This window comes from Anguilla anguilla, chromosome 17 (assembly GCF_013347855.1).
Source record: "Anguilla anguilla isolate fAngAng1 chromosome 17, fAngAng1.pri, whole genome shotgun sequence".
Classification (NCBI taxonomy): Eukaryota; Metazoa; Chordata; class Actinopteri; order Anguilliformes; family Anguillidae; genus Anguilla; species Anguilla anguilla.
In genome coordinates, this window is record NC_049217.1 from 23,983,121 (window position 1) to 24,006,925 (window position 23,805).

General features: G+C 41.2%; 1 protein-coding gene, 1 long non-coding RNA gene and 1 pseudogene across 17 annotated transcripts; 2 read left to right on the forward strand and 1 right to left on the reverse strand.

Moving 5' to 3' along the window:
* The first annotated feature begins 140 nt into the window (after positions 1-140).
* On the forward strand, positions 141-22,896 carry LOC118215950 (immunoglobulin lambda-1 light chain-like). Of its 16 annotated transcripts, none has more exons than XM_035396929.1 (4): positions 141-229; positions 365-690; positions 21,515-21,548; positions 22,349-22,896. In XM_035396929.1, exons 1-4 carry the CDS (start codon positions 190-192, stop codon positions 22,666-22,668), a joined length of 720 nt encoding a protein of 239 aa, XP_035252820.1. In that variant the 5' UTR covers positions 141-189; the 3' UTR covers positions 22,669-22,896. The 16 variants fall into 16 exon arrangements, 15 of the variants coding, with proteins under 15 accessions (XP_035252820.1, XP_035252830.1, XP_035252827.1 ...); XM_035396939.1 differs by lacking the exons at positions 141-229; positions 365-690 and adding exons at positions 3,865-4,012; positions 4,146-4,465; XM_035396936.1 differs by lacking the exons at positions 141-229; positions 365-690 and adding exons at positions 3,901-4,012; positions 14,214-14,539.
* Positions 1,899-10,033, forward strand: LOC118215952 (annotated as a pseudogene).
* On the reverse strand, positions 20,561-21,175 carry LOC118215954. Its single transcript, XR_004762941.1, has 4 exons — positions 21,116-21,175; positions 20,847-20,936; positions 20,712-20,801; positions 20,561-20,621 (listed from the first exon to the last, which is right to left on the reverse strand). It is a non-coding gene; the product is annotated as an uncharacterized LOC118215954 (long non-coding RNA).
* Positions 22,897-23,805: the final 909 nt, after the last annotated feature.

Below are 23,805 nucleotides of genomic sequence, written 5' to 3' on the forward strand. Positions count from 1 at the left end.
GGCTAGGCTGTGAAATAAATTCTGTTATAACATTGTCACTAATGGAATTAAGGTGGACAGAATCATGAGCTGCTGTGATTGGCTGAGTGTAGAAGCTCCTCCCTCTCCATCTTCCTGACTGGCCCCTTATAGCTGGGTCCTGCAGCCTCTCCTGTCCTCACACTCCAACCTGCTCCACACACTGACAACATGCTGGGGACACTTTGCACTCTCATCACTGTGCTCTCATGTAAGGGCAATCTCAGGAAGAAAAAAGCTAAATAAAATATTAAATTGATTAAACCTTCAATAGTACTTAATAACATTCATATTGTGAACTGAAATGTCAGTTATATTTTCTCACAAAAGCATATTTTTTCCCCAGGTGTGAGTGGAGCGACAGTGGTAACACAGAAGCCTCCTGTTCTGTCAGTGAGTAAAGGAGATACGGCCACTATGGACTGTAACGTTGGGACTGGGGGTGGTAGTGCTCTCTGGTACAAGCAGGTTCCAGGTGGAGTTCCTCAGTTTGTGCTGCGACTCTATGAAGGTGAAGACTCTCCAGATAGATATGGAACCGGTTTCTCATCCAATCGCTTCACATCAACCCGTCAGAGTAATACAGACTCCCAATTTATAATTAAAAATGTGGAGGCAGGAGACTCAGCAGTGTATTACTGTAACACATGGGATGACTCTGCTAAAGAGGAGGTATCACAGTGATTCACACCATGACAAAAACCTCTGAGCTTCACTTCTGCTTTGAAGCTGCTTCAGAAAGGAGTGAAGATGTGCATTTACTCAAGCTGAACCAGGCTCTCTCAGCCATGGAGTCATTTCATCTACAAAGTAATGTTAACAGAGAAAAGTCCCCTGTCCTCAAAGCTGAAGAAACTACAAGCAGCAAAATCAAATGAGTCAATCAACAAAAAGACAAATATCAATAGTCAATAAAGATAACATATTTGGCATCTGCAGTAACAGCACTGTTCATTGTATCCAACTCAATCCAACCACTCAGCCCATTAGGGATATAAAAGCTATATCTCCCCCCAAAAGAAGCCTTAAACCCCATTTGCTGAAGATGCCAATTTAATGTACATTTCTATTCCCTAAACATTACTGGATACTCAGTGAACAGTTTTGTGGTGAACAGTTGGTGAAAGGCCATCTAGGTGTTAAAGTGATAACTCAAATGCATTTGGTTGGGAATTGAGTTTTCTAGCTGGCTAGGATGTACCCAGGCTAAATCCAGGTAAAATCTGAACTATATTGATGTTAACCTAGTCCGTTTATGTCAAAACGTCTCTCAACTTTCACCCTTACAGAAATCTATATTCCCACTTTTGCTCATTGGGTACTTTACTGAAGCAATTTAAGTTACTTGCCCAATGGTACAACATGCAGTGCTCTCCCTAGGAATCAAACCAAAAACTCTGGAGTTGCATGTCTAGTTCCCTGAGCAATATGCTACAATACCAATCCAGTACAGGATCTCTGTCTCCCTATAATGTAGTAAAGAGCATTCTCTGATGAAATCCTGTATTATACAGGGCACACAAAGCTCTTACTAAATACCATGTGCAATATTAGCTATGGGATATAGTTTGTGATCAATGTTTATTATTATCAATATGAGTAAACACAAAAAAGAAATGTCTATATATCACCTCATCTGAGGTTCTGACTCTGGCTGCAGTAGGTTCACATACTCCAATTGGTTGAATAACACTTGAGTAACTTGTAATAGATGTGCAAGAAGCCTTATGTCCAATTGGACTCACTTTATGAAATCTGCTGAGAGCAGCTGATAATCTGAACCCTTCCATTTTGATATGATTGGCTGAGTTCAGAGGCTCCTCCCTCTCCATCTCCCTGACCGGCTCCTTATAGCTGGGTCCTGCAGCCTCTCCTCTCCTCACACTCCTACCTGCTCATCTCTCAGCTGGACAGTAAGGGCCGTTCACACCACACACACAGACAACATGCTGGGGACACTCTGCACTCTCATCACTGTGCTCTCATGTAAGAAATTACAATTTTGCGTTTATTCTACCAAGCATAACTGAGTCTGATGTGAGCCATACAGGAGAGGTTCCTCTCTCATTCATTTCAACTTTCTGTGTCCTTTTGTCTTCACAGGTGTTGGTGGTCAGGCACTGTTGACACAGAAACCCTCAATGCTGAGTTTAACTAAAGGACAGACAGCAACTATGGACTGTAACATTGGCCCAGAGGATACATATGATATTAACTGGTACAAACAGGTTCCAGGCAGTGCTCCTCAGTTTCTGCTGTATTTCTACCACTCTCACAAATCTCCCCCACATATGGAGCTGGGTTCTCCTCCAGCCGCTTTACCTCCACAGCCCAGAGTATCACAGATTATCAGTTAATAATCACCAATTTGGAGGCAGGAGACTCAGCAGTGTATTACTGCCATAAGTGGGTGAGCTCTGTGAGTGAGCACGTATCACAGTGATTCACACCATGACAAAAACCTCAGCTCAGACCATCTGCACTTCTGCTTTTAAAGATAGCTAGCACACACACTCACTTCTCATTCTGATAAATAGACATGAAGTAAACCTGAACCAGAGCGTTGGTGACAACAGTTCTCTCCTACTCTCAGTACCTCTCATGAGTTGGTCAAATAAACCCGGAATGTATTTATATATCATCACAATTTTCAGATGCACTTTCATCAAAAACATTTTAATTAATATGAAACATTTTCAAACAAATTGCTTTCATCTGCCAGCCCTTTCCACAGCCAAAACAGATTAGGTCATTTAACCGCATTCCACGTAAACTAGTCCACACATATAATTAATTGTTTCCCAAAATTATTTTGTTATTTTAGCAAATTGTAAAATAAATAACAAAAGAAACAACTCAGATCTTTGAAACACCATCAGTAAAATGGATGGTAAATGGACTGCATTTATATAGCGCTTTTATCCAAAGCGCTTTACAATTGATGCCTCTCATTCGCCAGAGCAGTTAGGGATTAGGTGTCTTGCTCAAGGACACTTCGACATGCCCAGGGCGGAGTTTGAACCGGCAACCCTCCGACTGCCAGACAATCGGTCTTACCTCCTGAGCTATGTCATTAATTACATACAAACATAATTAATGATGTCATTAATATGTTTCACAGAAACACATTTTTTAAAATGAATCTTGAAAATAATGTAATAAACCAAAGCTTTATCATCATGTATTTATATGATCATACTCTATGCCTATATTTATGATGTTGTGCAATACCAGACTGAATTTTAGCATCATGCAGCGCTCTCAGTATGTGACCCCAGAACTTTGTGGAAAACTGAAAGGATCTAAATGCATCTTTCACTATTGAGTTTTATTTTGTATTAATAGAAATGAATATAAACATATTCCATGTGTAGGAATATGATATGGTAGTGTGCGTTTGAATTAAGAAAGATATACTAGCCCTTATTACGAAGCGCACTCAATGCTCTCACTGATTAACATGTACAATACTGACGTTTAAGTGCTGACCCTAACACATGATTTAACTGGGGGGCTGATCTCATCAATGTCGTTATTAATTATATCAATAAACACACAAAGTTAATATTTCTTCTGACTTAAGTTTCTGACTCCGGTATGTCCACACTCCTGTAGATTAAATAACATTTGAATAAGATGCCTTATCTGTATTTTGACTTGTTTTATGAAGTATGCTGATTGGCTGAACCCTTCCTTTTGGAAACTATGATTAGCTGAGTGCCGAGGCTCCTCCCTCTCCATCTCCCCTTATAGCCAGTATCACAGTCTCACCTCACACTCCAACCTGCTCAACTCTCAGCTGTTTTGTGATTGGCTGAGTACAGTAGCTCCTCCCTCTCTATATCTCTGACTGGCCCCTTATAGGTGGGTCCTGCAGCCTCTCCTCTCCTCACACTCCAACCTGCTCATCTCTCAGCTGGACAGTAAGGGCCGCTCACACCACACACTGACAACATGCTGGGGACACTCTGCACTCTCATCACTGTGCTCTCATGTAAGAAATACCAAATGATGCAAACAACTAACTAAAATAAAAACGTATTTAACTTTCGATATTGTCTAATTACATTAATATTGCATTTTAAAATATGCTTTTTATTATCTCATGAAAGAATTTCCTGTTCCAGGTGTGAGTGGGCTGATAGTGGTGACACAGAAGCCTCCTGTTCTGTCAGTGAGTAAAGGAGATACGGCCACTATGGACTGTAACCTCGGGACTGATGATGCTGCTCGCTGGTACAAGCAGGTTCCTGGTGGAGCTCCTCAGTTTGTGCTGTATTTCTACCATCAATCTAGTTCTCCCACATATGGAGCTGGGTTCTCCTCCACACGCTTCACATCCAATCATCAGAGTAAATCAGATTATCGATTAATAATCACCAATGTAGAGGTAGGAGACTCAGCAGTTTATTACTGTAAAACATGGGACAGCTCTGCTAAAGAGTACGTATCACAGTGATTCACACCATGACAAAAACCTCTGAGCTTCACTTCTGATTTAAAGCTGCTTCAGAAAGAAGAGAACTTCAAACTTAGAGCAGGATGTGAATTCACTCAAGCTGAGCTGCTCTCAGAGTTCTTCTGCCAGCCCCTTCCACAGCCAAACCAGGTCATTTTGCTGTGTTCTGCACACACTAGTTTCTGCATCAAGTACTTTTTTGTCCGTATTATGTTGCTGTGATATGAAATTGCAAAATGATCAATTGTACTACTCATATCTTTGAAAACCTGCCACCTAAAATGTGAAGTGAGTAGTATGTAAATGTGAATCCTTACATTATTTCATGAAACATAGATATGTTATTACTGTATATATAATATAATGGGCCTTTATGCCTGTTTTTGAAAGCCATTCACCTTAGTCAAGATGCAAATCATGAACTTTCTGGAGAAGCTGAGAGGATCTAAATGCATCTTTGATTTATTTATTTATTTATTTATTTATTTGTTTGTTTATTTATTTTGTAAAAGTACAACGATCTAGATGCATGAAGATATGTATGAAGGTAAATACTGTCTACGCCTAAGAATAGGGCATAACGCTTGAATTAAGTAGTTTGTATGATTTTATACCCAAAGCTATACTTTGACCTGGGATATATTTGTGACTTTAATATACATATACTGGATACCAACATTACAAATAATAAACTGAGGTCCTGTCATACAGCAGTCACTAAAATTCCCACAAGCCCAGTGTTGGGGCACAGACCTCAGTTGATGGGGTACAGACCCCAGTGTTGGGGTACAGACCTCAGTGTTGCAGTACAGACCCCAGTGTTGGGGTACAGACCTCAGTGTTGGGGCACAGACCCCAGAGTTGGGGTACAGACCTCAGTGAAGTGTCCAAATAAACTACAATCGCAGCTTTATTTCCCAGTACGGTAATGACTCCTGATTAGCTGTACAGTCTCCATCATCTCATCACCTCTGTATGAGTCCTCTGGTCAGCACTATTAATGTGAGATGAGCTTCCAGTTCAATGTAATGTGTGCAAGTAAACATAGACTGTCTTTTAATAGGCTGGAAATTTACATGCTGTTTATCATATTTTGTCATTTCCGCAAAATATCATAACTAATGTTCATCGTGAATATTTAAATTTTCTATAGTATTTTTGGTTGCTGTCCTGTGTATTATTTCAAAATTACTTTACCTCTGCGTGTCTGTATCCATGTGAACCCTTGTCTTGCAATTGGCTGTCATTGGGAGTTCAGAAGCTTGCCTTTTTCCATCTCCCTGAACAGCTCAAATATATGCTTTTTTTTGTCCTTTAATGCAAATGTTGCTTTTAATTATTATATTTTTTGTGTATGGGTATTCTGTACAAGAATGAGGAAGGGGTTACTTTTTTCCTTGTGTTAAAAAACAGAAAACAACTGTGATATACTGTTGGCCTCCCAGGTGGTTTCATATTTTTGGGTTTTCTCTTGAGCCGAAAAACATGAGAATAGTGATTGAGTATGGTCTGATTGTCTTTGCCTCTAGAAACGTCTTCTACGCCATGTTTCATTTGAATTGATCAGCTCTGATTGGTTGAGTTCAGAAGCTCCTCCCTCTCCATCTCTCTGGCTGGCCCCTTATAGCTGGGTCCTGCAGCCTCTCCTCTCCTCACACTCCAACCTGCTCATCTCTCAGCTGGACAGTAAGGGCCGTTCACACCACACACTGACAACATGCTGGGGACACTCTGCACTCTCATCTCTGTGCTCCTATGTAAGAAATAAATAGTTCAAAAATATTTTCACGGATTTGTCATGGCTGTCATGCATGTTATGTTATTTGATTATGTTTATTGTTTCTGAGCAGGTGTCAGTGGGCAGAAGGTTTTGACACAGAAACCCACAATGCTGATTCTGACGAAAGGACAGAAGGCGACAATAGACTGTAATATTGCCAGAGATGATAGCTATGTTGTTTCCTGGCACAAGCAGGTTCCAGGCAGTGCTCCTCAGTTTGTGCTGTATTTCTACCACTCTTGGAGCTCTCCTACATATGGAGCTGGGTTCTCCTCCAGCCGCTTTACCTCCACAGCCCAGGGTAACACAGATTATCAGATAATAATTACTAATGTGGAGGCAGGAGACTCAGCAGTTTATTACTGTGCCACATGGGACAGATCAGCTAATGCAGCTGTATCACAGTGATTCACACTGTGACAAAAACCTCTGAGCTTCACTTCTGCTTTAAAGCTGCTTCTACAACCCCATAGAAGAGTTTTCTGCAGCTGAGAAAGGATCTCTTAGTCCTGGAATCAATTTCATTATCAGACTACTGAGAATGCTTAATAGTATCTATTCCCTAATATGCAGATTACATTCTACATATTAAAATTAAATGCAATTATTAACTTTCACAACAGGCTCCCCATCTCACTCAGAAATATTGTTATGAGAATTTAAATTATTTAAATGACTTTTTATTTTTGAATATATATATATATATATTCAAAAAGAAAAAGTCATTTAAATAATTTAAATTCTCATAGTTCACCAATAACTCCTTGTTCAAAAATGTTAAGCCAATCTCAGTCATGTGTATCTGCAACAAACCATGTGTGGAACAATCCTTGTTACAACGTTAGTCAAGAATATGCATATTTCTGCAACTCTGTCTGTTCATATTTCAAGCCCGATTGACATATTACAGGAATGATAATGAAGTGCAGTTATGGAAGGGAGTGTATAATGCAACTGAGACTGGTGTAAGCAAAATTATATTCAATATTATTAAATTATTCCCATGCACACAGTAATATGTAAGAGTCTATTAAATTGTTGGGATTGCAATTACATCGCGTTTCATTATATGATACCCTTTGTGTGCAGATGTCAAAGCATTATTCACTGAAAGGAGTGAACTGACCTCTACCCAACTAATGTGTGGTAACTACGGAGAAATGCATGCCAGCCATATTGTGATGGACATCAGCTGAGAAGGACAGGGAGGAGCTATTCAACCAGCTGAAGAATCAATAACCTGGTCTGGTTTAATAAACAATAAGAAGGTTCACCAAAAATGTAAACATTATTTCACTGAATGGGTCTGACTATTTGCCAGAGATAAACTGAATGAGATTATAAGATCCATCAGTAGCCATCAGGGCCATGCAGGTCAGTGCAGAGAGCATTAGAGGGGCAGGAGCTCCAAGTGAAGAAAGGGCCACACCAGACCAGCTGTGCTGTAGAGATTTACCTGTGGGATCTGTTAGGGAGCCTCAGCTGTGCTGTAGAGATTTACCTGGGGGATCTGTTAGGGAGCCTCAGCTGTGCTGTAGAGATTTACCTGTGGGATCTGTTAGAGACCCTCAGCTGTGCTGCAGAGATTTACCTGTGGGATCTGTTAGGGAGCCTCAGCTGTGCTGTAGAGATTTACCTGTGGGAGCTGTTAGGGAACCTCAGCTGTGCTGTAGAGATTTACCTGTAGGAGCTGTTAGGGAGTTACGGCTGTGCTGTAGAGATTTACAGGTGGGATCTGTTAGGGAGCCTCAGCTGTGCTGTAGAGATTTACCTGGAGGCATCTGTTAGGGAGCCTCAGCTGTGCTGTAGAGATTTACCTGTGGGAGCTGTTAGGGAACCTCAGCTGTGCTGTAGAGATTTACCTGTGGGATCTGTTAGGGAGCCTCAGCTGTGCTGTAGAGATTTACCCGTGGGAGCTGTTAGGGAGCCTCGGTTGTGCTGTAGAGATTTACCTGTAGGATCTGTTAGGGAACCTCAGCTGTGCTGTAGAGATTTACCTGTAGGAGATGTTAGGGAGTTACGGCTGTGCTGTAGAGATTTACATGTGGGATTTGTTAGGGAGTTACAGCTGTGCTGTCGAGATGTACCTGTGGGAGCTGTTAGGGAGCCTCAGCTGTCCTGTATAGGTTGACATGCAGGTTCTAATCGGGAAGAACAGATGTGCTATACAGATTCATATTTTGATTTTGTTTGGGATATTGCAGATGTGCTGTCCATATTTACATGGTTCTGACAGGAATTACAGATGTGCCATCAGCATTCAGACTTGTGTCCACAGTCTGTTTCAGTTCCCTCTTGCTGTGCTCAAACTGAGCTGAGGTTTTTGTACGGGGGTGTACATCATCTGTATCACTGTGGTATTCGGCCAAGGCACCAAGCTGATTGTCACTGGTAAGTCTCTTTTCATTTCTTTGCAAACTCTTTTAAATATGCAGTTTTCCATGCCATTGTGTTGTTCTGTCTGACATAAATTTTTCTATTTTAAATGAGGCTTAAAATTTTTCAAATGCAGCTTTGTGCATATATTTTACAGTTCAATGCTGAGATACAAATCCCATGCTTCACATCTGATTTTTTTTCTCTCTCTATGTGGGTTTCAATTTATTAAAAAATTCATATTCAAAAGATATAGTCCTTTTGCTTCGTTTGGAATCCTGGAATTGCTATTTGCTAAGTTATTTTTGAGAAAAATGTAATATTCTGTAATATTTTACTGAGAAATTTGATGTAAAACTGACGTTATATTTCCTTTGAAAAAATGCAGGGTAAGTTATTGTCCTTTAACTCAATAATATATACACCTTTAATGAACTTCACATCTTTCACATTAACACCTAAAGTAGGCTATTTATTGATTATGCGTAAAACACGAAGTCTATTAAGCTATTAAGCCTCAAACTGTAAAATCACTGACAGATTTCTTTGAAATATTAATATTTACATTGTCAGTCAAAATTTGGTGCAAATGACGTGATAGGAATGACAGTAACAGAAAACACCGTTCGGTCGATTTTTCATTCGGTTTAAAGGCGGTGGAAATAAAAAATAAAAAATCACTGGAATGTTACACGACAAAGGTTGTTTGGATCTGTATCCAAAGCAGTTTTTTCGAATAGCACTTTTACTTCTACATAATGTGCGTTACATATATTTGCTGGTAAAAATATGAGCACCCTTTCAATGAACCTGGTATCTTATCATTTCTCTTTTTCAGACTCTTCTCTTGCTGCGCCTACCCTCTCTCTCCTGCCTCCATCCAGTGAGGAGCTGAAGACAGACAAAGCCACGCTGGTATGCTTGGCGCAGATGTCTGTTGGGTTCGCTGATGTCAGCTGGACATCGGGCGGGAAACCAGTTACCGGCGGGGTTTTTACCGGCACCGCCGAACAGAAACCCGACAAAATCTTCAGTTTGAGCAGCTTCTTAACCATCAAGCCCTCCGACTGGATTACCGACCGCGTCTTTACCTGTAAAGTATCTGTCGGGTCTAAAACCACAGAGAAAAATATCAAAATGTCTGACTGCCGTGAGTAAATTATGGCTATTATATGACTCAATTTTTACTTATATTTTGATTAGCATGGTTTTCCATTTGTAATAGTTTATAAACCCATTAACAGTAGCCTAAATTGATTTCTGGCAATACCTTAAGACTTTTTCAGGAATAAACTTTCACGTTTAACGTCATTTTTTTGCTTTTAAATCTAGAAAGTGTGTTTGTTATCTTTGTGTTTGGATTGTGAGATTAAATAAAGACTGTTGCATGTTTAAAAATACTCGATTTCATTTATGTGTTTTTGAAAGGAAGACTAAATGACTAAATACGATCAAATCTGTGCTGCTGTTCCAAAGTTTACCAATATATTCTTTCTGTGAAAACTGGAGTACAGATTCCATCAAACAAAGTTTGATTTTTCAGTATCAAAAGCAGCAGACTGCAACCCTGGTCATGGAGAGCCACAGGGTCTGCTGTTCTTCCTTGTTACAGCACTTACCAGATTTAAAAAAGCAGGGGATTACACAGGTAACTCTGCTCAACTGGTCTCATAGGTCTTGATCACTTGCTAATTTTAAAGTGAAAGCGAAAACCAGCAGACCTGTGGCTCTCCAGGACCCTGGTTGCAGACTTTCCCAAAATTTCTGACCCTACGGTCCACTCAATGAGCAAATTTATTTTTTTAAATGTAGATCGACAATTTCAAATTTAGGAATTACTATGTGTTTTAATCATATTCTTGGAATACAACTACAATGACACCAAAATCAGTGCAGTGCTTGCAGTATAGCGTGTATAATATTTGATTTGATTGGTGTGAATTTCAATGGACAGTCAATAGACCATTTTTTAAATCCCATGTGTATCTCACAATGCTCTTCAACACCATCCATCAACCATCAGATAATCCCAATCCACTGTTTGGGAACTACTGGTCAATAGGATGGTTCTGCTTGCACTGAAAAAACTGTCCACTGGAGGGCAGAAGAGCAAATGAATTAGTCTGCGATGCTCGTTCCTCTCCAGTACAAACCTCACTGACTGCATTACCATCACATCCCAGCGATAATCACACTGCTGCAATGTCATGGAACTGTTAGGATAATGTTGTTTGTGGGCTGTGGAGGGGGCTGCTTGAATAAACTGGCGCTGCAGGTCCAGCCAAAGTGATCCAGCAGAGGGCGCCAGAGAAACAGACCCGCTACTGAAACTGAGACACACCTGCAGGGTTTAAACACGTTATTTATAGCGCCATGCAAATGAGGGAGTGATTTGAGCTCCTTTCACAGCTCAGAGGGACAGCCCCGTGTCTGCTTATAGACCTGCAGGTGTGAGGAGGGGTGAACCAGACGGCACATAATGTTGCTGTAATGTTTCGGCAACGTTGCCATTTTGCTAGAAAAAACTACAGTGCTGTCTGTTACCGTGTGGCATGATGGGAAAGGCAGGAAAGGGGGAGCAGTGCAGGCAACGTTTCTCTCGTGTTCCAACAACATTATGGCACTGCAACAGCCAAAGCATAATAATGCTTTCTGGCTTTCTGCTGATGCAGCTGCAGGTATGAAGGTCGTGCCAGAATTAATATGTTCTGGCAATGTTTATGTAAAGCTGCAGCAATGTATCACATTACTAGACATCAACAGAGATGCAGCCATGTCTGGTAATAAATTTGCACGTGTTGGGACGGGTCCTGGTCATTACATTTACATTACTTATCACACAATGACTGTGTGACAGTAACATTATGAGGTTGTGTGTGAGTGGGTTTGGGGTGGAGTAGCAGGTGTAGCACTGTGGGACTCCTTCACAATTTCTCCTGTGTGGCTCCAGCTGTGTAGGAGCTGAGAGAGCAGAGTCACTGGAACAGGGAGCACAGATACAGGAAGCGGAGCCTATCACACCTGGCGATATAGAGTCACTGAAGGGACTGGAGATTCCACTCTCTCATTTACTTTATATATATTATCTGATTGTGCATGTGTCTGCTGGTGTGTTGGTGCTTTTCTCCTTGTGTGTGAATGGGATTACTGGGCTCACTCCTGCCTGCAGTTGCTGACTCCACGCCTCCATTATGAGTGGGAGCATCAGTCCCTGAGCTCCATTTTAAACAGAAGGGACTGTGCGCAGAGAGGATGGACAGTGCACACACAGCCTCTACACATCAGGGGAGCCACCAGCTGATTGGAGAAGAGTTAATTGGCTAGGCTGTGAAATAAATGCTGTTATCACATTGTCACTAATGGCATTAAGGTGGACAGAATCCTGAGCTGCTGCGATTGGCTGAATGTAGAAGCTCCTCCCTCTCCATCTTCCTGACTGGCCCCTTATAGCTGGGTCCTGCAGCCTCTCCTACCCTCACACTCCAACCTGCTCCACACACTGACAACATGCTGGGGACACTCTGCACTCTCATCACTGTGCTCTCATGTAAGGGAAATCTCACAAAGAAAAAACCTAAATAAAATGTTAAATTGATGTAACTTTCAATAGTACTTAATAACATTCATATTGTGAACTGAAATGTTATTGTTATTTTCTCACAAAAGCATATTTCTTCCCCAGGTGTGAGTGGAGCGACAGTGGTAACACAGAAGCCTCCTGTTCTGTCAGTGAGTAAAGGAGGTACGGCCACTATGGACTGTAACGTTGGGACTGTGACTGATTGGTCCACTTACTGGTACAAGCAGGTTCCAGGTGGAGTTCCTCAGTTTGTGCTGCGGCTCCATGAAGCTGAACACTCTCCAAATCCACTTGGAACCGGTTTCCCATCCAATCGCTTCACAACAACCCGTCAGAGTAATACAGACTCCCAATTTATCATTAAAAATGTGGAGGCAGGAGACTCAGCAGTGTATTACTGTGGCACATGGGACAGATCTGCGAGTGAGTACGTATCACAGTGATTCACGCCATGACAAAAACCTCTGAGCTTCACTTCTGCTTTAAAGCTGCTTCAGAGAGGAACGAACATCAAACTTAGAGCAGGATGTGAATTCACTCAAGCTGAGCCAGGACTTCTCAACCGTGTCAGTAACAGCATAGACCATGTAACTCTGTGCATCTGAACTGTGTGGATGTACCCACAGTCTGCATCTCTTAGCATCGCCACCACACCCTGAATCAGCATCTCCGGTGCCTCTCAAAGCAAATGCTGCTCTGCCATCTTCAGACTGAGAATGTAGTTAGAGGAGAAGAGCAAGAATCCTGCAGGATTCTGTCCCCTCCCCTCTGATGCTCCCACACCAGGAGTCACACAGCATCCATCAGCATTCACACATGGAGGAAGTGAGCGGCTCTCTGGCACTTTGCAATGTCTATTCTACCGACATCTGTGAAGTCTCACTTAGGAGACTCCACATTAAACAGCCAGAACAGGGCAGCACTCACTGCCATTCATTGTTCCTTTAAAGAGTGAACGACTAATGATATGAGCTGGTACTCCAAGAAGAGAGTTTGACACCTTTCCCAAATAATTTCCACAGTAGAGTCATCACCTGTAGGAAGAGCTTCCCCTCCTCTAAAACAGGTCCCACCTCCTCCCTCACTGTACATTTTAAAAAGCTCAGATAGATCATTTGATCAACCAAATCTGAATAGTCATGGAAGCCATTTCAGCTGCACAGGTATAACAAAGGCCAACACAAAATATGTTTTTTGTCCCTGAGGCCAGGCCTCCACAGGTACACGAGTAACATGTCCTTTCTGTAATTGGACTTTTGTTAAATGACATTACATGACATTTTAGACATTTATCAGGAACTCTTAAACAGAGTGACTTACAGAGCTTACATTTTTTGTTCAAGTGAATCCATGAACACAGCTGGACATTAACTGGAGAAATCAGGTTCCCACCTGGTAGGTAAACTCAGTCTTGAAGTCAAGTTCCTTATACAATATACTACACTACCACCATCAGTGAGTAGCATTTAAAACATTTAATATTTCTTCACAAAGGGAACAGTCATCTTCTGTCTTGATGAGATTTTTTCACAATGAAAGTGTGTAAGAAATAATTCAGACTGACGAAAAAGAAAGGGAAAACTTGTGAACCCGCTTGAACCTGATAAAATGAGTTTTTTCTTATTTTCATTGATAAACTATCATATGACTGACAACCACTTGGCCAGATGAGAAACATTATTTCAGAAATAATTATTTATTTTCTCCACATAATCATTGATTGGCTGAGTGCACAGTCTCCTCCCTCTCCATCTCCCTGACCAGCCCCTTATAGCTGGGTCCTGCAGCCTCTCCTCTCCTCACACTCAACCTGCTCATCTCTCAGCTGGACAGTAAGGGCTGTTCACACCACACACAGACAACATGCTGGGGACCCTCTGCACTCTCATCGCTGTGCTCTCATGTAAGAAAATAAATGTGCGTTTATCATTGCTGAGGTATGGATCAGGCATTCTTGCGTAAGAATTTGAAAATATGCTCTTCTGTTGTTGCGTTCACAGGTGTCAGTGGCCAGAAGGTTTTGACACAGAAACCCTCAGTGCTGAGTGTGAATAAACAGCAGAAAGCCACAATGGACTGTAATATTGCCAGAGATGAGGGATATGTCTCCTGGTACAAACAGGTTCCAGGCAGCGCTCCTCAGTATGTGCTGCGTTTCTACCACTCTCACAGCTCTCCTGATGAATATGGAGCTGGGTTCTCCTCCAGCCGCTTTACCTCCACAGCCCGGGGTAACACAGATTATCAGTTAATAATTAATACTGTGGAGGCAGGAGACTCAGCAGTGTATTACTGTGCCACATGGGATAACTCTGCTAATGAGTGGGTATCACAGTGATTCACACCATGACAAAAACCTCTGAGCCTCACTTCTGCTTTAAAGCTGCTTCAGAAAGGACTGAAGATGTGCATTTACTCAAGCAGAACCAGGCTCTCTCAGCCATGGAGTAGAGTATTGACAGAGAAAGGTCCCCTGTCCTCAAAGCTGAAGAAAACTAAAAGCAGCCAAATAAAATTAATCAATCAACAAAAGGACAAACATAAACAGTCAATAAAGAGGTCATATATTTGGCATCTGTAGTAACAGCACTGTTCACTGTATCCAACTCAATTCAACCACTCAGCCCATTAGGTATTTCTATATATACAAGCTACACCACCCCCAAAAGAAGCCTTAAACCCCTTTGCTAAGGATGCCAATTTCATGTACATTTCTACTCCCTCAGAAACAGAATTCAATAAACCTTACTGGATACTCAGTGAACATTTTTGTGGTGAACAGTTGGTGAAAGGCCATCTAGGTGTTAAAGTGATAACTCGAATGCATTTGGTTGAGAAGTGAATTTTCTAGCCGGCTAGGATGTAGCCAGGCTATATCCAGGTAAAATCTGAGATATAATGTAATTAACCTAGACTGATTATGTCAAAACATTTGTTCTAGAAATAATCTATATTCCCACTTTTGCGCATTGGTAATTTATTGAAGCAATTCAATATAAGTTTCTTGCCCAATGGTACAACATGTAGTGCCCTCCCTAGGAATCAAACCAATAACTCTGGAGTTGCAAATCTAGTTCCCTGAGCAATATGCTGCAATACCAATCCAGTACAAAATCTGTCTCCCTATAATGTAGTAAAGAGCATTCTCTGATAAAATCCTACATTACTCAGGACACACAAAGCTCACACTAAATACCATGGGCAATATTGATGTTAAAGTGCAGACACTAACACATATGATTTAATAAATATGGGATAGGTCTGATCAATGTGTATTATTATTAATTATGAATAAACACAAAAAAATGTGTGTATATCACCTCATCTGAGATTCTGACTCTGGCTACAGTAGGTTCACACACTCCAATTGGTTGAATAACACATGAGTAACTTGTAATAAATGTGCAAGAAGCCTTACAGTATTTCCAATTGGACTCGCTTTATGAAATCTGCTGAGAGCAGCTGATAGTCTGAACCCTTCCGTTTGGATACTATGATTGGCTGAGTTCAGAAGCTCCTCCCTCAATCTACCTGACCAGCTCCTTATAGCTGGATCGCACAGCCTCTCCTCTCCTTACACTCCAACCTGCTCATCTCTCAGCTGGACAGTAAGGGCCATTCACACCACACACTGACAACATGCTGGGAACACTCTGCACTCTCATCACTGTGCTCTCATGTAAGAAATTACTATTTAGATTTTATTCTACCAATTATAACTGAGTATGATGTGAGCCATACAGGAGAGGTTCCTCTCTCATTCATTTAAACTTTCTGTGTCCTATTCCCTTGACAGGTGTTGGAGGTCAGACACTGTTGACACAGAAACCCTCAATGCTGAGTTTAACTAAAGGACAGACAGCAACCATGGACTGTAACATTGGCCCAGAGGATACATATAATATTTACTGGTACAAACAGGTTCCAGGCAGTGCTCCTCAGTTTCTGCTGTATTTCTACCACTCTCACAAATCTCCCACATATGGAGCTGGGTTCTCCTCCAGCCGCTTTACCTCCACAGCCCAGGGTAAAACAGATTATCAGTTAATAATTAGCAATGTGGAGGCAGGAGACTCAGCAGTGTATTACTGCCAGAAATGGGTGAACTCTGTGAGCGAGAGAGTATCACAGTGATTCACACCATGACAAAAACCTCAGCGGAGAACATCTGCACTTCTGCTTTTAAAGATAGCTAGAACACACAATCACTTCTCATTCGGATAAACAGACATGAAGTAAACCTGAACAAGAGCGTTGGTGACAGCAGTTCTCTCCTACTCTCAGTACCTCTCGTGAGTTGGTCAGATAAATCCGGAATGTATTTATATATCATTACAATTTTCAGATGCATGTTCACGAAAAACATTTTCATTAATATGAAACATTTTCAAACGAATTGCCTTCATCTGCCAGCCCTTTTCACAGCCAAAACAGATTAGGTCATTTAACTGCATTCCACGTAAACTAGTCCACACATCTAATTAGCTGTTTCTCTAAATTATTATGTGATTATAGCAAATTGTAAAATTAATAAAACAAACAATGCAGATCTTTGAAACACCATCAGTAAAAATGTAATGTCACAAATATGTTTCACAGAAACACATTTTTTTAAATTAATCTTGAAAATAATGTTAATTAACCAAAGCTATGTCATCATGCATTTATATGATCATACTCGATGCCTGTATTTATGATATTTTGTAGCACCAGACTGAGTTTTAGCATCATGCAGCGCTCTCAGAATATGACCCCAGAACTTTGTGGAAAACTCAATGGATCTAAATGCATCTTTCGCTATTGAGTTTCATTTTGTATCAATAGAAATTCATATATTACATTACAGGCATTTAGCAGATGCTATTATCCAGAGCGACTTACACAACTTTTTTTACATAGCATTTTACATTGTATCCATTTATACAGCTGGATATATACTGAAGCAATGCAGGTAAAGTACCTGGCTCAAGGGTACAACGGCAGTGTCCTTACCTGGGAATCGAACCTGCAACCTTTCGGTTACAAGCCCAGTTCCTTACCCACTGTGCTACACTCCGTCCTATATATAAACATATTCCATGTGTAGGAATATGAAATGGTAGTGTGTGTTTGAATTAAGAAAGACATATGATGCTGTACTGAACTTGGGATATTTTTTTCATAAATGTCGTCACAAAATCCTCATTACACATTAATATTAATTAAAGGGTAGAGATACTAACCCCGTTTCTGTGTCCAATAAAACCGCAATCGAAAATTTATTTCCCAGTGTGCAAAAGGCTCCTGATTGGCTGTATAATCCCCATCAACTCATCACCTCTGTATGAGTCCTCAGGTCAGCACTATTAATGTGAGATGAGCTCCCAGTAAACTTCACAGCTGAAACAAGTGGAGAATAAAATAAATCAATTTGATTTAATTCACGTTGGCTAGTATACAGTGTTATTAAACTGGCTCAGCAATATGTTATATTCTGTTACATTCTGTGCAGCATACAATGACCAATATACTTTATATTTGCACACATTGTAAATAGACTTTAATTAACATCGGTGGTGGGAGCATTGTGTATTATTAGTATTACAAGACTGGCCTGTATGAATGTGAAGCCTTGGTCTGTGATAGGCTGACTGCAGTAGCTCCTCCCTCTCCATCTCCTCAACTGCTGCTTATATCTGGGTCCTGCAGCCTCTCCTCTCCTCACACTCCATCCTGCTCATCTCTCAGCTGGACAGTAAGGGCCCTTCACTCCACACACTGATAACATGCTGGGGACACTCTGCACTCTCATCTCTGTGCTCTCATGTAAGAAATGAATCGTTCAGAAATATTTTCAAGGATTTGTCATGTCTGTCATGCATGTTATGTTATTTGATTATGTTTATTGTTTCTGAGCAGGTGTCAGTGGGCAGAAGGTTTTGACACAGAAACCCACAATGCTAAGTCTGACGAAAGGACAGAAGGCGGCAATGGACTGTAATATTGCCAGACATGATGGCTATGTTGTTTCCTGGCACAAGCAGGTTCCAGGCAGTGCTCCTCAGTTTGTGCTGTATTTCTACTACTCTCACAGCTCTCCCACATATGGAGCTGGGTTCTCCTCCAGCCGCTTTACCTCCACAGCCCAGGGTAACACAGATTATCAGTTAATAATTACCAATGTGGAGGCAGGAGACTCAGCAGTTTATTACTGTGCCACATGGGACAGCTCAGCTAATGCAGCTGTATCACAGTGATTCACACTGTGACAAAAACCTCTGAGCTTCACTTCTGCTTTAAAGCTGCTTCTACAACCCCGTAGAAGAGTTTTCTGCAGCTGAGAAAGGATCTCTTAGTCCTGGAATCAATTTCATAATCAGACTACTGAGTATGCTTAATAGTATCTGTGGCAAGTGAGTGCCACCCCTCCTGGTTTAAAACACACTCACGGGAGACAACCGTTTTCGTTAGTAGCACTTGCGTGCTCTTTTATTAAAGCTCTCGGCTTTTTCGGACAATCACCAAAACACAGAGGTTTCGTATCGCTTTTAAAAACCACAGGCTCACTGTTGAAAGCAATCAGAGGCAATCAGCGCAATTAAACAATTGACAATTATCGGCGCTGATTACCTCCACCTGACAGTTGTGACGAAGGATCCGACAGCCGCTCCTCTCAAACCACGCCCACCCCACCACAGTATCTATTTACTAATATTCATATAGCACGTTCTACATATTAAAAAGCTGAACCCAGGCAAGACGGAGATGATCTTCATCCCTGCTCCATCCTCTAACCTTCTCGACTTTTCTATTTCCCTGGGGGACACTGTGGTGTCATCATCACCCACCGCAAAAAACCTTGAAGTGGTGATGGACAACAGACTGTCCCTCTCCCAGAACATCACGGCGGTGAGTCGAACGTGCAGGTTCTTCCTGTACAACATCCGGAGAATCCGCCCCTTCCTCACCACCTACGCAACCCAGCTCCTGGTTCAAGCGATGGTCCTGTCCCGCTTGGACTACTGCAACTCGCTACTGGCTGGTCTGCCAGCATCCGCCATCAGACCCCTGCAGCTCATCCAGAATGCTGCAGCGCGTCTGGTCTACAACCTCCCCAGACATTCCCATGTCACCCCCCTGCTCACTGACCTCCACTGGCTGCCTGTTATGGCTCGCATCAAATTTAAGTCCTTGGTGCTTGCATACCAGGCAGCTAAGGGGTCAGCACCAGGGTACATTCAGAGGATCATCAGACCCTACACACCAGCCAGACCTCTCCGTTCGGCCACCTCTGGACACTTGGCACCTCCCCCTCTTCGCGTCTGCACTTCCCGCTCCCGTCTGCTGTCTGTCCTGGCCCCTCGCTGGTGGAATGACCTCCCCGTGACGGTCAGAACAGCAGAGAATCTCACCACTTTCAAACGCAGACTGAAGACTCATCTCTTCAGGCTGCACCTCTCCCCACCCCTCTCTAGCCTATAGTTCAGCTCACTGTATCTAGCTAGGATAATTTGATTATGTTAGTGTATCTGGCAGGATTGTTTTTGTATGATTAGGTGTGATTCCAGTGCTAGTTTGTACTTGGTAGGATTCTTGCTTGCTGAACAAGCTTACTCTACAGGGTTGGAGTCCTGATCGATGTGGTCACTTCTGGCACTACGATCCTTACTTCACTCTAGTGTTTCTTTTGCGCCTCTACATCATGAAACCTATGCACTTGTTGTACGTCGCTCTGGATAAGAGCGTCTGCTAAATGCCTATAATGTAATGTAATGTAAAATTAAAGCCAATCTCAGTCATGTGTATCTGCAACAAACCATGTGTGGAACAATCCTTGTTACAACGTTAGTCAAGATTATGCATATTTCTGCAACTTTGTCTGTTCATATTTCAAGCCTGATTGACATATTGCAGCACTGATAATGAAGTGCAGTTATAGAAGGGAGTGTATAATGCAACTGAGACTGGTGTAAGCAAAATTATATTCAATATTATTAAATTATTCCCATGCACACAGTAATATGTAAGACAATTACATCGCATTTCATTATATGATACCCTTTGTGTGCAGATGTCAAAGCATTATTCACTGAAAGGAGTGAACTGACCTCTACCCAACTAATGTGTGGTAACTACAGAGCAATGCATGACAGCCATATTGTGATGGACATCAGCTGAGAAGGACAGGGAGGAACTATTCAACCAGTCGAAGAATCAATAACCTGGTCTGGTTTAATAAACAATCAGAAGGTTCACCAAAAATGTAAACATTATTTCACTGAATGGGTCTGACTCTTTGAGCTGAATGAGATTATAAGATCCATCAGTAGCCATCAGGGCCCTGCAGGTCAGTGCAGAGAGCATTAGAGGGGCAGGAGCTCCAAGTGAAGAAAGGGCCACACCAGACCAGCTGTGCTGTAGAGATTTACCTGTGGGATCTGTTAGGGAGCCTCAGCTGTGCTGTAGAGATTTACCTGTGGGATCTGTTAGGGAGCTCCAGCTGTGCTGTAGAGATTTACCTGTGGGATCTGTTAGGGAGTTACAGCTGTGCTGTAGAGATTTACCTGTGGGATCTGTTAGGGAGCCTGGGCTGTGCTGTAGAGATTTACCTGTGGGATCTGTTAGGGAGTTACAACTGTGCTGTAAAGATTTACCTGTGGGATCTGTTAGGGAGCCTCAGCTGTGCTGTTGAGATTTACCTGTGGGATCTGTTAGGGAGTTACAGCTGTGCTGTAGAGATTTACCTGTGGGATCTGTTAGGAAGTTACAGATGAGCTGCAGAGATTTCCCTGTGGGATCTGTTAGAGAGTTACAGATGAGCTGCAGAGAGTTCCTTGTGGGATCTGTTAGGAAGTTACAGATGAGCTGCAGAGATTTACCTACAGGATCTGTTAGGGAGTCAGGCTGTGCTGTAGAGATTTACCTGTGGGATCTGTTAGGGAGTTACAGCTGTGTTGTCGAGATTTACCTGTGGGATCTGTTAGGAAGTTATAGCTGTGCTGTAGTGATTTACCTGTGGGATCTGTTAGGAAGTTACAGCTGTCCTGTAGAGATTTACCTGTGGGATCTGTTAGGGAGTTATGGCTAAGCTGTATAGTTTGACATGGGGGTTCTAATCGGGAAGAACAGATGTGCTATACAGATTTATGATTCTGTTTGGGATTTGCAGATGTGCTGTCCATACTTACATGGTTCTGACAGGAATTACAGATGTGCCGTCAGCATTCAGAGTTGTGTCCACAGTGTGTTTCAGTTCCCTCTTGCTGTGCTCAAACTGAGCTGAGGTTTTTGTACGGGGGTGTACATCATCTGTATCACTGTGGTATTCGGCCAAGGCACCAAGCTGATTGTCGCTGGTAAGTCTCTTTTCATTTCTTTGCAAACTCTTTTAAATATGCAGTTTTCCATGCCATTGTGTTGTTCTGTCTGACATACATTTTTGGATTTTAAATGAGGCTTAAATTTTTTCAAATGCAGCTTTGTGCATATCTTTTACAATTCAATGCTGAGATACAAATCCCATGCTTCACATCTGATTTTTTTTTCTCTCTCTATGTGCGTTTCAATTTATAAAAAATTTCATATTCAAAAGATATAGTCCTTTTGCTTCGTTTGGAATCCTGGTATTGGTATTTGCCAAGTTATTTTTGAGAGAAATGTAATATTCTGTAATATTTTACTGAGAAATTTGATGTAAAACTGACATGTTATATTTGCTTTGTAAGTTATTGTTCTTTAACTCAATAATATATACACCTTTAATGAACTTCACATCTTTCACCATAACACTTAAAGTAGGCTATTTATTGATTATGCGTAAAACACGAAGTCTATTAAGCCTCAAACTGTAAAATCACTGACAGATTTCTTTGAATTATTAATATTTACATTGTCAGTCAAAATTTGGTGCAAATGACGTGATAGGAATGACAGTAACAGAAAACACCGTTCGGTCGATTTTTCATTCGGTTTAAAGGCGGTGAAAATAAAAAAAATCACTGGAATGTTACTCGGCAAAGGTTGTTTGGATCGGTATCCAAAGCTGTTTTTTCGAATAGCACTTTTACTTCTACATAATGTGCGTTACATATATTTGCTGGTCGAAATATGAGCACCCTTTCAATGAACCTGATATCTTATCATTTCTCTTTTTCAGACTCTTCTCTTGCTGCGCCTACCCTCTCTGTCCTGCCTCCATCCAGCGAGGAGCTGAAGACAGATAAAGCCACGCTGGTGTGCCTGGCGCAGATGTCTGTTGGGTTCGCTGATGTCAGCTGGACATCGGGCGGGACACCAGTTACCGGCGGGGTTTTTACCAGCGCAGCCGAACAGAAACCCGACAAAACCTTCGGTTTGAGCAGCTTCTTAACCATCAAGCCCTCCGAGTGGATTACTGACCGCGTCTTTACCTGTAAAGTCTCTGTCGGGTCTAAAACCTCAGAGAAAAGTATCAAAAAGTCTGACTGCAGCGAGTAAACTGGCTATTTTGTGGGGTGCTCTCGAACTGTATTATTTCATTTTGGTTTCTGCAATAACAGCTTTAACATGCGATAGTGTACCTAACATTTTGGGATGGGCTACCAAAAAACTAAAAATATAAAGGCTAGTATATCCTGAATAAGGATGCTTTAATGATTACCATTTATACATAGTGAGCTGTCAAATGTCAAGATTCTGTGCATTTAATAAAGAGCATGAAATTAATGTATTTGTGCGTTTTTTTGAGTGTGTATATCTGAATGAATATTTACGTTGGTCGCCTGTGTGCTTAATCTTTTGAAAAAAAAAATGTGGGGACTATGATCACAGTGGCGGTTGATGTTGGCTATGTGCATTTTTACGTAGACCCTACTGTAAATCTAAAGTAATGTGTAGCCTCTTTCAAATTGTATAACCGTACAAAACATGTAGCATATTATTGCAATATTATGGTCACTTTAATGATTTTTAAGTATCACTTTAATTGTTATTTTTTTATTATTTAGCCACACAAATGTCAGATTTTATTTTTGTAGCCTATCGTATATTGTGGACGATAGCCTTTTTCTACCGTTCATTATAACTCGCAAACGGTAGACTACCGAAGAGTTGGGAAAGGGGGGAAGTTTGTTTTTCTTTTTCTTTGGTACAAATAATCATGAGTAGAAATTAATAATCATATGAATACTACAATATAACCTGCACTTTTAGGTTACTGTACATTCATTTCAATCAGGAATGAAAGTAAAAATTCAAAAATCTCCACAATACAATTTGATCCGCAGAATGTATAACACACAGGAAATACTGATGTCATTTTTGTCGTGTCATGTAAAAAAATAAATGCAAATAAATTCACGATAATTACCACTTCACAAACATTAAACATTTAAGTCTGAATTTATAAAAGTTTAGGACCGCTCTAAGTGGCATTTCCAACCCCATACTGCCATTTCAACTCTAATAAAAATCAACCACCCACCTCAAAGGTCTGAAAAATTGGCTTTTCGCCCCAGTTGATTTTTAAATATGATTTAAATAGTGCTCTTTCAGAGTATTCCAGACAGGCTTACACTTGTGTAAATATAACTGGTAACTGGATCTACAAATGGAAGTTTATATTGCACATACATT

Bases quoted from the DNA above. Each gene is read 5' to 3' on its own strand.
- LOC118215950 (XM_035396925.1), top strand. From the start codon at position 12,141: ATGCTGGGGACACTCTGCACTCTCATCACTGTGCTCTCAT. The intron at 12,181-12,315 runs GTAAGGGAAATC...TTTCTTCCCCAG, and splicing joins TCTCATCACTGTGCTCTCAT to GTGTGAGTGGAGCGACAGTG. The intron at 21,549-22,348 runs GTAAGTCTCTTT...TCTCTTTTTCAG, and splicing joins CACCAAGCTGATTGTCGCTG to ACTCTTCTCTTGCTGCGCCT.